We start from the raw sequence: 14,957 nt of genomic DNA, 5'->3' as shown, positions 1-14,957 counted from the left end.
TCAGAGTTTGAAGCCTACCTTACTGAAATAAGACATGCAGACAAGAATAGAGAAAAAAGAATGAAAAGGAATAAACAAAGCCTCCAAGAAATATGGGGCTTCATGAAAGGACCAAACCTATGATTGATTGGAGTACCACAGGAGATGAGGAGACTGGAAACAAGCTGGAAAACACATTTCAGGATACTATCCAGGTGAATTTTCCTAACCTAGCAAGACAGGCCAACATGCAAATTTAGGAAATACAGAGAACATCACTAAGATACTTCATGAGAAGATCAGCCCGAAGACATAATCATCAGATTCTCCAAGGTCGAAAAGAAGGAAAAACTGTTAAGGGCAGCCAGAGAGAAAGACCAGGTTAACTACAAAGGGAAGCCCATCAGACTAACAGCAGGCCTCTCAGCAGAAACTCTACAAGCCAGAAGAGATTGGGGGGCAATATTCAACATTCTTAAGGAAAAGAATTTTCAACCTAGAATTTCATATCCAGCCAAACTGAGCTTCATAAGTGAATAAGAAATAAAATCCTTTCCAGACAATCAAATGCTGAGGAATTTTGTTACCACCAGGCCTGCCCTGCGAGAGCTCCTGAAAACAGCACTAAATATGGAAAGGAAAAACTGGTACCAGCCACTGAAAAAACACCAAAATATAAAGACCAATGAAACTATGAAGAAACTACATTAACTAGTGTGCAAAATAATCTAATAGCATCAAGATGACCCGATCAAATTCACATATAACAATACTAATCTTAAATATAAATGGGCTAAATGCCCCAACTAAGAGACACAGACTGGCAAATTGGATAAGAAGTCAAGACCCATTGGTTTACTGTATTCAGGAGACCCATATTACCTTCAGAGGCACACACAAGCTCAAAATAAAGGGGTGGAGGAAAATCTACCAAGCAAAAAAAAAAAAAAGAAAAGCAGGGGTTGCAATCCTAGTCTCTGACAAAACAGACTTTAAACCAACAAAGATCAAAAAAGAAAAGAAGGGCATTACATAATGGTAAGGGGAATAATTCAACAAAATTCAACAAGAAGAACTAATTATTCCAAATATATATGCACCCAATACAGGAACACCCATATTTATAAAACAAGTTCTTAAGAGTCCTACGAAGAGACTTAAGACTCCCACACAATAATAGTGTGAGACCATAACACCCCACTGTCAATATTAGACAGATCAACAAGACAGAAAATTAATAAGAATATTCAGGACTTGAACTCAGCTCTTGATCAAGTGGACCTAGTAGACGTCTGTGAACTCTCTACCCCAGATCAACAGAATATACACTCTTATCAGTGCCACACAGCACTTATTCTAAAGTTGACCACATAATTGGAAGTAAGACACTCCTTAGCAAATGCAAAATAACTGAAATCATGGCAAACAGTTTCTCAGAGCACAGTGCAAGCAAATTAGAACTCAGGATTAAGAAACTCACTCAAGTTCAACCATTTTGAGAGACAGTGTGGCAATTCTCAAGGATCTAGAAATAGAAATACCATTTGACCCAGCAAGCCCATTACTGGGTATATACACAAAGGATTATAAATCACTCAACTATAAAGACATATGCACACATGTTTATTGTGGCACCGTTCACAATAGCAAAGATTTGGAACCAACCCACATGCCCATTAATGATAGACTGGATAAAGAAAATGTGGCACATATACACCATGGAATACTATGCAGCCATAAAAATGGTTGAGTTCATGTCCTTTGCAGGGACATGGATGAAGCTGGAAACCATCATTCTCAGCAAACTAACACAACAGCAGAAAACCAAACACCACATGTTCTCACTCATAGGTGGAAGTTGAACAAGGAGAACACATGGACATAGGGAGGTGAACATAACACACCAGGGCCTGTCAGGGCGGAGAAGTAGAGGGGAGGAAAAGCATTAGTAGGAATACCTAATGTAGATGACAAGTTGATGGGTGCAGCAAACCACCATGGCACTTGTATACCTGTGTAACAAACTGGCATGTTCTGCACATGTACCCCAGAACTTAAAGTATTAAGTTTAATAAACTTACAAACTTACTTAATAAACAAACACACGAGAAAAGAAAAGAAACTCCCTCAAAATCACACAGTTACATGGAAATTGAACAACTGGCTTCTGAATGGCTACTGGGTAAATAATGAAATTAGGACAGAAATCAAGAAGTTCTTTGAAACCAATGAGAACAAAGAGACAACATAACAGAAGCTCTAGGACACAGCTAAAGCAGTGTTAAGAGGGAAATATGTAGCATTAAAACCCCACATCAAAAAGCTAGACAGATCTCAAATTGACACCCTAACATCAAAATTAAAAGAGCTTGAGAAGCAAGAGCAAACTAATTCAAAAGCTAGCAGAAGACAAGAAATAACTAAGATAAGAGAGGAATTGAGGGAGATAGAGATACAAAAAAAAAACATCCCCAAAAAATCAATGTATTCAAGAGCTGGTTTTATGAAAAATTAACAAAATAGATAAACTGCTCACAAGACAAATAAAGAAGAAGAGAGATAAGAATCAAATAGACACAATAAAAAATGATAAATGGGATTTCACCACTGACCCCACAGAAATACAAACTACCAACAGAAAATACTGTAGACACCTCTCTGCAAATAAACTAGAAAATCCAGAAGAAATGGATAAATTTTTGGACACACATACCCTCACAAGACTAACCCAGGAAGAAATTGAATCTCTGAATAGACCAATAACAAGCTCTGAAATAGCAGTAATTAATAGCCTACCAACCAAAAACAACCCAGGACCAGACAAATTCACAGCTGAATTCTTCCAGATATACAAAGAGGAACTGGTACTATTCCTTCTAAAACTATTCTGAACAATTGAAAAGGACGGATTTTTCCTAACCCATTTTATGAAGGCAGCATCATCCTGATACCAAAACCAGGAGAGATACAACAAAAATAGAAAATTTCAGGCCAGCATCCCTGATAAACATCAATGTGAAAATCCTCAAAAAAGTACTGGAAAACCAAATCCAGCAGCACATTAAAAACCTATCCAGCATGATCAAGTCAGCTGCATCCCTGGATACAAGGCTGTTTCAACATATGCAAATCGATAAACCTAACCCATCACCTAAACAGAACCAATGACAAAAACTACATGATTATCTCAATAGATGCAGAAAAGGCCTTTGATAAGATTCAACATCCCTTCATGTTAAAAACTCTCAATAAACTAAGAATTGATGGAACATATCTCAAAATAATAAGAGCTGTTTATGATAAACCCACAGCCAATATTATACTGAATGGGCAAAACAGGAAGTATACCCTTTGAAAACCAGTACAAGGCAAGGATGCCCTCTCTCACTACTCCTATTTAACCTAGTATTGGAAGTTCTGGCCAGAGCAATCAGGCAAGAGAAAGAAATAAAGGGTATTCAAACAGGAAGAGAGAAAGGCAAGTTGTCTCTGTTTGCAGTTGACATGATTTTATATTCAGAAAACTCCATCATCCCAGCCCAAAAACTTCTTGAACTGATAAGCAACTTCAGCAAAGTCTCAGGATACAAAATCAGTGTGCAAAAATCACAAGCATTCCTTTACACCAACAGTAAGCAGAGAGCCAAATCATGAGTAACTCCCATTCACAATTGCTACAAAAAGAATAAAATACCTAGGAATATAACTTGCAAGGGATGTGAAGGACCTCTTCAAGGAGCACTACAATCCACTGCTTGAAGAAATAAAAGAGAAAACAAACAAATGGAAAAGCATTCCATCCTCCTGGATAGGAAGAATCAATATTGTAAAAATGGCTATACTGCTCAAAGTAATTTATAGATTCAATGCTATTCCCATCAAACTACCATTGACATTCTTCACACATTTAGAGAAAAACTATTTTAAATTTCATATGAAATCAAAGAAGACCCTGTATAGCCAAGACAATCTTAAGGAAAAAGAACAAAGCTGAAAGCATCATGCTATCTGACTTCAAACTATGCTACAAAGCTGCAGTAACCAAAACAGCATGGTACTGGAACCAAACACACATATAGACCAGTGGAGCATAACAGAAACCTGAGAAATAACACCACACATCTACAACCATCTGATCATCAATAAACCTGACAAAAACAAGCAATGGGGAAAAGATCTCCTATTCATTAAATGGTGCTGGGAAAACTGGCTAGCCCTATGCAGAAAACTGAAACTGGACCCCTTCCTCACACCTTATACAAAAATTAACTCCAGATAGATTAAAGACTTAAATGTAAAACCCAAAACCATAAAAACTCTAAAAGAAAACTTAGGCAATACCATTCAGGACATAGGCACAGGCAAGGACTTCATGACAAAAACACCAAAAGCAATTGCAACAAAAGCCAAAATTGACAAATGGGATATAATTAAACTAAAGAGCTCCTGCACAGCAAAAGAAACTATCATCAGAGTAAACAGGCAACCTACAGAATGGGAGAAAACTTTTGCACCACCTTACACCAGTCAGAATTACGATTATTAAAAAGTAAGGAAACAACAGATTCTGGGAAGGCTATGGAGAAATAGGAACACTTTTGCACTGTTGGTGGAAGTGTAAATTAGTTCAACCATGAAATATAATTTGACCCAGCAATCCCATTAACCTGATATATACCCAAAGAAATACAAATCATTCTACTCTAAAGACACATGCACACATATGTTTATTTCAGTTATTACCTATTAACAATAGCAAAGACATGAAACTAACCCACCTACCCATCAGTGATAGACTGGATAAAGAAAATGTGGTACATATACATCATGGAATATTATGCAGCCATAAAAGGGAATGAGATTATGTCCTTTGTAGGGACATGGATGAAACTGGAAGCCATCAACCTCAGCAAACTAACACAGGAACAGAAAACCAAACATCACATGTTCTCATTCACAAGTGGGAGTTGAACATTAAGAACATACTGACACAGAGAGGATAACAACAAACGCCAGGGCCTGTTGAAGGGTAGGGGGGCGAGGGGAGAGAACTTAGAGGATGGGTCAATAGGTGCAGCAAACCACCATGGCACGCATATACCTATGTAACAAACCTGCATGTTCTACATGTGTGTCCCATTTTTTTTTTTAAGAAATAAGAAAAAAAAAAGAAAATACTTTCTGAACTTGCAACATTTTCTTTTAAATAGCCCCAGTTGAGAGAGGTGGGTTCAGTCTTTAGAAATAGCCAAAAGAATATGGAGTCACATTTAGAAAACCCAGAAAAAAGAAAAAAAAAAACTATGAGTAATCCCATTTTTAGGACAAAATTCATTAAATTACTTATAAATGTTTTACGTGAATAACAGTATACTATGAAGGAGTTTCCTAAAGAGGAATTTCAAAAATATCACAAGCCCCATTATTAACTGACATCTTCAAAGATAACCATTTGGAGGGAATTGTCTTCCTTTGCGTGCTAAGTATGTCTGGGCAATTGGCAAGGTGGGTCTGAGGCACAGGGGAAAAGTCAGGTTTAGAAATATGCATTTGCCTGAAATATGCATATAGGAGTTAGGTCATGCCATAGTGTATGAAACTGCCCACATAATAAGAATTCAATGGCAGAGAGAAGAGACTGTGGACAGCGTTCTGGAAGAGCCAGCTTTAGATGGACAGAGACCTCAATGTCAGTGAGAGATCCAGGAAAAAATGAGAGGTACAGAGGAAGTGAGAGAATAGAGATTGGCTGACAGTGCTAGTCACTGGAAAGAGATGCATTTGGAGAAAGAAAATGTGGTCCCAACCTGTGTGTGGAAGACCTGGGTGAGAGCGGAGGAGAAAGGAGCATGGAGTAGAGCCAGTAGCCTGTGAATGGATAAGCACATCAAGAATTTTTACAGCTCAAAATGCAAAGATACCGCCTACAGTGAATATTTACAATTTTCCAAATTTATATAACCTCTTTGAGGTTACTGTTTCATTAACTAGATTAGACTTGAAATTTCTTTTGGTTGCCTTTCAAGACCAAATTTACCCCACAAATACTTGGTTGCCTTTCAAGACCAAATTTACCCCTCTTAGGAGGATAGGCAAATGAATGTACTACAGGTTTCAAAGCACTGCATACAAGTCATAGTACCTGTCAGAGTTCATCCCATGTATGAGTTTATACACTTATTTATCCAAATTGACAGTGCAGCTCTTCAAGCATGGGAACCCTTTTCTTCAGCAACTAGCAAATTTTAGGACATTTGCTAGGCTCCCAAAGTTTCTTGATGTTACTAAAATAATCAAGGGTCAGGTGTTTATAGTCAGACTCCAAACATCTATATGCATCTCATAGTTTACCTGGATACTTAGCTTTCATATGTGCAGTATATGTGTCTCCCTTCTCAAATTTTCTACCTTCCCTCCTTCAAAAATATATTAATACTTGTTATATGCCAAATGCTCTGCTAGAAATTATGTCTTCCTGAACATTTTGTCAGAATGTTTAACACTTGTGTATGTGACTTTAGTGACACCTGAGCTTTCACTACCAAGGGAAGCATGCAGGAGTAAGCTAGCATTTACCTTTCATAAACTTTTGAAAGTTTTTTTTTTTTGAAAAAAAAAACAAAACAGCTTTAGTGAGGCATAGTTTGTATGTTATACAATTATGACTTTAACAATTGTAGACTTCAAAAGTCTACAGTTTAAGAGTCCTCACTTTAGAAGTTTAAAGTCTATAATTCAGTAGTTTTTGGCATACTCACAGGGTTGAGCAACCATGGCCACTCTCTAATTTCAATCCCCCTCAAAGGAAACCTTGTACACATTATTAGTCATTCCTCAATCTTTCCCTTTCCTCAGCCTCTAGCCACCACTAGCTTGCTTTCCATCTCATGATTTACCTGCTCTGGACATGTCATGTAAATGGGCTCATACAATGTGTAATCTTTTGTTGTCTGGCTTCTTTCACTTGGCAGATTTTCAAGTTTCATTCATGTTGCAACATGTATCACTACCTCATTCTTTTTTAAGAGTGAATAATATTTCATTGTAGGTATATACCACATTTTGTTTACCCATTCATCAGTTGATAAACATTTCAGTTGTTTTCATGCCTTGGCTATTATGAATAATGCTGCTATGAACTTTTATGTATATGACCATTTGTGTGGACATGTTTTTGCTTCAACTTGGGTATATATTTTGGAGTAAAATTTCTGGGTCACATAGTAACTTTAAGTTTTTGAGGAACTGCCAAGTTGTTTTCCAAACAAGATGTACCATTTAACATTTCCATTAGCAATGCATGAGGTTTTAAAAGTTTCAGTTTTAACTCAATGTATGCTCCACAAAAACAAGCCATACATTTATTAATTTGGTATTTATACATTAAATCTCATTATCCTGATAACTATCTTGCATTTTCTACAGCACAAGACACAAGATACTTTCTCTTTACTGTGACATTGAGATAATACTCCATTGACTTCCTATTTCTTTCATTCTAGCCAAGGAGAGATGACAGAAGCAATTAAATACTTGGAAAAAGTTGTGAAAATTGCAAGAAACAATTTTCAAAGCCTAGATTTTGTGAAATCAAGTACAATGCTTGGAGACATCTACAATGAAAAAGTGAGTCTATGCGTTTCTTTTTTATAGAGAAATTTGCAGTGTTTAGGGAGAAATTTGCAGCTTTAAAAGTCTCATGTCATCCTTGTCTTCCCACAATGTATTATGCAGAGTGGCCAGGGATTGCAGGATGTAGTTAATGCCCATGGCAAGGACTGGGAGGAGAAATGCCTCCTCTTCCTCCTCCTCTTCTTCCAATACCTCAGGGCCATATGGGGACAGTACTTACGAGGTGCTAACCCTGATTCATATATTCATATTCAGTGAGGATTCTAAGTGACATTGGATTTGAGGAGCAATTAAAATATTTAATTCAAAGGAAATTGATTGTAACTGTTGGCTGTTATCTGCTTCCACTGACATTCATCTGTCTCACTCCAAATTCTTTATTAATCCAGCTGTGGCATTCCTTAGATTCCTTAGAAAAAGAAGTGACAATTCTAAAAATAATTCTGTAGACAATGTAGAGTGGAATTTTAGCAGCAGATTGATTACCTGAGAGAAAACAGAAAGAAGAAAAAAAACGTCCAAAATAAAATTATCCAAGTCAAGAAGCTATTATTAGTATCATATACTGGTCATAATGGACTTTAGTCATATTTTTTCCTGATTTTTATTGCATATTCTCCTTTAGAAATGATGTGAAAGAGCCTCGTTTCTCTAACTATAATTGCTGTTGCGATCATGAATAAGATTTATCATTTTTTAGGGTAATTATGTTTATACATTTTCTGTTAATACACTTTCTGTATGTGTACTATACACTTTCTGTTAATCGCTTTGATAGGCTAAGTATGTAGTGAATAAAATCACTAATTCCAAAACCGCACTGCTTCAGTTAAAAACCCAGCTCTTTCACTTATAAGATCTGTGACCTGGGGCTAGTTACTTAAATTTCTAGGTGCCTCAATTTTCTCATCTCATAAAGTTGTTGTAAGTATTAAATTAATGTATGAAAAGCACTTAGAATAGTGCTTTACAGCAGGAGAAGTATTATCTTTATAAACTTTTGTTGTTCTGTACCCGGAGTGGCATCAAACAATTCCCCTTTGCCAGACCCTCAGATGATTCTGAGTGGCAGTGGTATTCAATCCCATTCTCCTAACCACTGCAATATTCTGTTGTTCACCATAACATTATTTCAGAAGGATTTAGCATTTTTTTAAAGAAATCAAATTTGAAATTAATTTGAATGAGTGAAACTAATATTTTAATCCCTGATGTGGGGAAAGTGCTTTCAGACAAAGTCTCTCATCTTCTTTCTCTCTTTCATCCCCTCTGTTGCTCCTCTGGGCTCATTTGCCTCCCCTGTCTCCTATCACTTGATATCTGAAAAGCCTCCTTTTCTTCTCACCCTCTTTCTCGCCACCTCCCTTGCTCACCTTGCTCCCTTCTCTCCTGCACCCTTTCTTCTCCTTTGCTCTCTGACCCCCAGGTCGTCCTCTGCCTCTCTCCCATCTCTACCACTTTGTTTCCCCTCTTTTTTTGAGCCCTCCCCTGTCTGTTGCCCTAGCTGTGCTCAGATTTTGCCTGTCGTGTGCTTCCTCTGCTACCCTGTGGCTCCCCAGCCATTTCTTTGCCTTTATTGACTCCTCTCTCTTTGGTTTTATATTTGCTTTTGTTTGCTTTTCAGGATACACTAGTGAAAAAAAGACAAGACCTAAACCCTTGTGAAGCTCACAGTCTAAATGAGGGAGCTTCTCATTTAGCATAGGAGAAAAGACATAGTCTGTGAATACATGCAGTATGATACGGTGTATGAATCAACTTGTATATTTAAAGGCACATATATTTGAAGATAGTGCAAATGCCCAGAATCCTCCAAACTTTCCATTAGAAAAGGGATAAACTGATAAAATTTAACTTCTGGCAGTTGACATGGCTTTTGGATATTAATTTCTTATATTTTACCTTCAGATATTAAACTCTTCTCCAAGAATCAAACATCAGATAATAAAATACACACTGGTGAGATATAAACTTCTGGCAAAAACATTAAGAAAATGCAAGCATAAAAATATTGTCCCTCAAAAAAGTTTGTTTTCCCTGTGCTTTTATACAGAAGGTCTGGGTTTGGGTATTGTTTGGAGGTAGGCTAAAAGGTTGTTGGCACAATCTCTGCTCACTGCAACCTCCAGCTTCCGAGTTGAGACGATTCTCCTGCCTCAGCCTCCCGAGTAGCTGGTACTACAGCACGTGCCACCGTACCCAGCTAATTTTTTTGTATTTTTAGTAGAGACTGGGTTTCACCATGTTGGCCAGGATGGTCTCAATCTCTTGACCCATGACCCTCCCACCTCAGCCTCCCAACATGCTGGGGTTACAGGTGTGAGCCACCACACCCGCCCTGAAGAACTTTCCTTTTTAAAGCTCAGATCTCTCCCTTCAATTCCAAACTCACACCCAAACACCTACTTGACATCTTCACTTAGATTCCTTCACTATAACGTACTAAAAACTGAACTCATCATTCTTTTCTCTAAATTTTATTCTTCTAACAACTTAAATCTCAACCACATTAGAGTATTATTTAATCATTTTCCAAACAATCTTCCCTTTTTAATCTATGTGCTCCTCTTATCTTCCTCATCCAGGCCCATGGCTTTTAAATGCTATCCGTATGCCAATGACTTCCAGATTTGTATCACCAACGCTGATCTCTCCTGGGACTCCAAACTTGTAAAGGCAATTGCTTCCTTAGCACCTCCACCTGGATTTCTAACACATCTCTCAAATGAAACCTGCTCCTCTCTAGTCTTCCCTATCTTAGTAAATGATCCATCCACCCTGTCACTTAAGCCAAAAATCTGGAAATCCTTCAGTTCTTTCAAGTCTTCTCTCTCCGAGCTCCCTATTCAATCCAAAAGCAAACTCTGACCTTTAAGCTACCAAAATATATCTCAAATCCACCCACTTCCCTCTGTCTCTACAACTGTCACATCAGTTTATGACACTATACTGTCTCACCTAGACACTGCAGAAAGCCCTAAACTCATCTTCCTGTATGTACTCTCTTCCCTCCAACCCCCACATAGGTCAGTTTCTACACAGACACCAAAGTAATTCTTTTAAAATGTAAATCAGCTTTTCCGCGAGGGCTCCAAACGGCGTTGTTCTGGATTCCCCTTGTAACTTAAAGGGAAACTTTCACAATGTCCGGAGCCCTTGATGTCTTGAAAATAAATAAATAAAATAAAATAAAATGTAAATCAAATCATGTGATTTCTCTGCTTAAGACACTTCCATGATTTCTCATTCTTCTGAGAACATAAATATAAATCCTTACCCTGTTCTAAAATATGAGATACCTCCCATCCCTATCTCTGACCTCATTGCTTTCTACTTTTTATCTACTTCACTGTAGCTGAATTGGCCTTCTTGGAGTTCTTTAAGCACGTCAAGCTAGTTCCTGCCTTACAACATTTGCCTTGGCTGGAATGCTCTACATGAAATGCTCTGAACTTCACATTGCCGTCTTCTGATCACTCAGATCTCTATTCAATGCCACATCTTCAGAGGGGCCTTCCCTTAGCAACCAAAGAGTGGCCATCAGGTCATCTCCCCATCCCCTCTTTTTTTAATAGAGGCAGGGTTTTGCCATGTGGCCAAGACTGGTCTTGAACTCCTAGACTCAAAGGATCCTCCTGCCTCAGCCTCCCAAAGTGCTGGGATTACAGGCATGAGCTGCACCACCCGGGTCATTCTTTAAAATTACTGTATTTGAATTATCCATGTAGCATTTATCTCATAGTTTTCTTGATCATGTTATTTTCTTATTATTGTTGTTTAATTTGTGCAAAATGTAAGCTTAATGAGAGCAGACACTGTATCTGCCTTGTTTATTATTCTAGTGTCTAGAAAGAAACCTGGCACAGAATTGGTGATCAAAAATATGTCCATTCCTTGAACCAATAAATACATTTGTAGCCAGTTTGATACCACTTAAGAGTAGTATTTTCTCACTTGTGAAAGTTTAGACTTCTATTTCATTTTTTAGTTTATTTTTATTTTTATGTTTTTTGAGACAGTGTTTCGCTCTTGTCGCCCAGACTGGAGTGCAGTAGTGCAGCCTCGGCTCACTGCAACCTCTTCCTCCCTGGTTCAAGCAATTCTCCTTCCTCAGCCTCCCATGTAGCTGGAATTACAGGCACCTGCCACCATGCCCAGCTAAGTTTTGTATTTTTAGTAAAGACAGGGTTTCACCATGTTGGCCAGGATGATCTTGAACTCCTGGCTTCAGGTGATCCTCCTTCCTTGGCCTCCCAAAGTGCTGGATTACAGGTGTGAGCCACCATGCCCAGACTCTATTTCATTTTTGTATAATATTTTAAGATTCTGAAAACTTGTCCTGAATCTTTAAAAGCAAACTCAATATTTTCTGGCTTCATGTTACTCATGAAATGCAATTATATTCTTAACAATTTTCAAGAAAAAAATACTATTATAAGACTAAAATTGTAATAATTGGAAAAATATTGGCATTACCTTTTCTGTAATTATTATAATAGTTATAATTAGAACGAGCACATCTTAAAAATATCCTATATCCTAGTTAGTTACCTTTTACTATGTAATCATGGAAAATGGACCATTTATCCTACCCTCTGGGTCTTTTGATGGCCTGTTAATTGAAAATATATAATTATTACTGTAAAGTGGTCAAATGAGAATGTTTTTAGAGGAAATAACTAGGTTTATAAGATTTTTCATTCCTTAATAAAATCATAGAATAATGACATAGTTAAAATAATGCTGTTTCCAACACTAAAATTATAGGGAAAATGGGTAGTAAATGCTTATTTATTTGGAGCTTGCTCATTGAATAGAGTGACATTTTAGACACTAAAAATCAGAATAATTCATGAAAATTCTATGTTATAATGTCATAATTCAAGCCTTATTTCAAGGTCTATGATGTCATCAAGATCTTGTTCTGGAATTGTCTGCTAAATGCTTATCAGGGATATTAGTAACATTAAATGACATTGCTCTCTTCCCATAGGATAAATTTAGGAAGCGTATATTCTCAAACTCATATTTAAGATTGCCAAGGCTAATTACTAGAATCTTCTGAATTTTATAGTAGAATAGGGATTATCTGATAACAGAAATAATCAGTAGAAAGTTGTACTTAATATTTGGAGAAGAGGTTTAGACAGTAATCTCTTTAAGAATTAAACATCCGAAAATATAATATACATTAGCAAAATCTCACCCTAAAATGGTATGTATAGAAATGCTTGCATCTTAAAAAGAATTAATGTTGTATTTCTTTAGTAGTATCTTAAACTAGAGAAATTAGAAAAACTGGTAGGTTTATATCTATTTAATGGCAGTTGTGTGTGTGTCCAAAGATGAAATACTAAGTACAGTTTGAGGGAGGAATAATTCACTAATTATAAAGCTCCTATTTTAAAGGCAAAAAGGCACTTAAATAAGATCTAATCAAAATTTTAGGCATATCAATACTTCCACTTAATAGTAAGCTCAAAAACTTGAGTGGAAACTCCATTTACTGCTACCTCCCCATGGGCTGGCATTTGACCTAGCTCAGAGTGGCTGCCACATGAAAGAATGAATGAATGAGTTAATTTTAGCTTAATAACATATAAAAATAACTTTGAAAATTCATATATATGTCCACTTATTTGTGGTCTCTAATATTTCTAATTAACACTTTTACCTAAAACAATAAATAACTGAAATATCAGAAATATAATTAGAATAACAATTATATATTTATACTTTTGTTTCTAAAAAATAGTAATGTTTGGCCTACTCTTATGTATTCATATATTTTGTCCTATGTCTTTGATATCTACCAGGACAATCTATAATTTTAATGACTTTTATTTTCATCATCTTCAATATTGGTATTGCTTCTCAATTATAGTTTACTTCATTGGCATACAAATATCTTTGATACAGTTTTATGTTTTCCTAATTAACCTTTCTTGTATAAATTTTATGTTTTATTCTTTGAAGAAAGAAAGAATGGTTCACCTCAACAAACAAAAGTTACTTTTGATGTAATATGGAGGGATTCTCTTTAAATTAACCAAGTTGGTTGGCATGAATCATTTGAATAAACGGTTCACCTAAACTGTCCTTGTGGGAATATAACATAGTGTTATATGTGCTGTTCCTATATGTAACAAAATTATCACATAAGTCCTATTTCTCCCCCTCCTCACCTTTCTTTATTCAATTTCTTTAGTCAATCAGTTTGACTAATGTTGGAGCTTCATTATACAGAGGTGTGCAGAGTTAAGGCTGTGTTTTAGCTGTACTGCTGTAATGTATAAAGCTGTTCCTGTGCTCTTTTTATGTCCGTTTCCTTCATAAAATACTAGAAACTGACTTAAAAACTCATACAGTAAAACATTCTCTCCTATAAGGGTTTCTGTTCAAAAGAGTGTACATGCATGTCTTTATTTGTGTGTTTGGTGGGGTGAGGAGGAGAGAGAAGAGTGGATGGGAGGAGATGGTGGAACCTAAAGGGTTATAAGTCAGTGAAGAAAGGAAATTTGGTACCCTAGAGACTTTACAAATATAGATCAGTCCTAGATAATATCCTCCTCTAAAAAAGAGATTTTCATGAGAATTTTTAGAAGATTTAGGGGTGGCAGAAGATACTCTTTTCTCTGAAGTGCAATGTCATTCATTATCTGTAAAATAAGAATAATATTTTTCTCATAGTGTGAAAGTTAATGACATAATATTATGTCAGAATTTAGAATGACAGAATTTAGCATTGGCCCCAATGCTTCATAAGAGCTAGGTAAACAGTATTTATTTGTGGACTATAGCTTTTAATAGAGGTGACAATGACAAACAAAAAAACAACAACAATAAAATCTGAATTTTTGCAGCTCAAGCTGTTGCAAATGACTTATTGAAGAGATATTTACATGATCATTTGATTGGTGCTAGTGACATCAAGATCACATTTTTCAGAAATCTTGAATGCCTCAACATTCTCGGTTAAGAAGAATGGCATGTGCACTTGGGAAAATAAGAGCCATAAAAGAATTAGAGGATAGATACATTTATTTTCACCAGCCATTAACTAAATGAGTCGGCTGAAATGACCTTTTGCTGTGACCAAAAACAAAACACAGTAATCCCAGCAATTTGGGAGGTCAAAGTGGGCGGATTACTTGAGGTCAGGAGCGCAAGACCAGTCTGGACAACATGGTGAAACCCCACTGCTACCAAAAATATAAAAAATTAATCCTAACTACCGGGGAGGTTGAGGTAGGAGAATCGCTTGAACCTGGGAGGTGGAGGTTGCAGTGAACTGAGATCATGCCACTGCACTCCAGCCTTGGTGACAGAGTGAGACTCTACCTCCA

The 14,957-nt window shown here is 36.7% G+C and overlaps 1 protein-coding gene across 4 annotated transcripts in view; it reads left to right on the top strand.

The window, feature by feature from the left end:
• The window catches only part of TTC29 (tetratricopeptide repeat domain 29), a 237,736-nt gene that overhangs the window by 121,344 nt on the left and 101,435 nt on the right, over positions 1-14,957 (top strand). For all 4 annotated transcript variants that reach the window (XM_017534847.1, XM_017534852.2, XM_037740632.1 and 1 more), the window contains one exon: positions 7,482-7,605. In XM_017534847.1, the coding sequence (XP_017390336.1) occupies positions 7,482-7,605 (124 nt within the window). The remainder of the gene's footprint in view (positions 1-7,481; positions 7,606-14,957) is intronic.

The sequence above is a fragment of the Cebus imitator genome, unplaced genomic scaffold (assembly GCF_001604975.1).
Source record: "Cebus imitator isolate Cc_AM_T3 unplaced genomic scaffold, Cebus_imitator-1.0 Scaffold4, whole genome shotgun sequence".
Taxonomy (NCBI): Eukaryota; Metazoa; Chordata; class Mammalia; order Primates; family Cebidae; genus Cebus; species Cebus imitator.
Note: the sequence above shows the minus strand (reverse complement) of the source record. Positions and strands in the feature narration are given on the sequence as shown.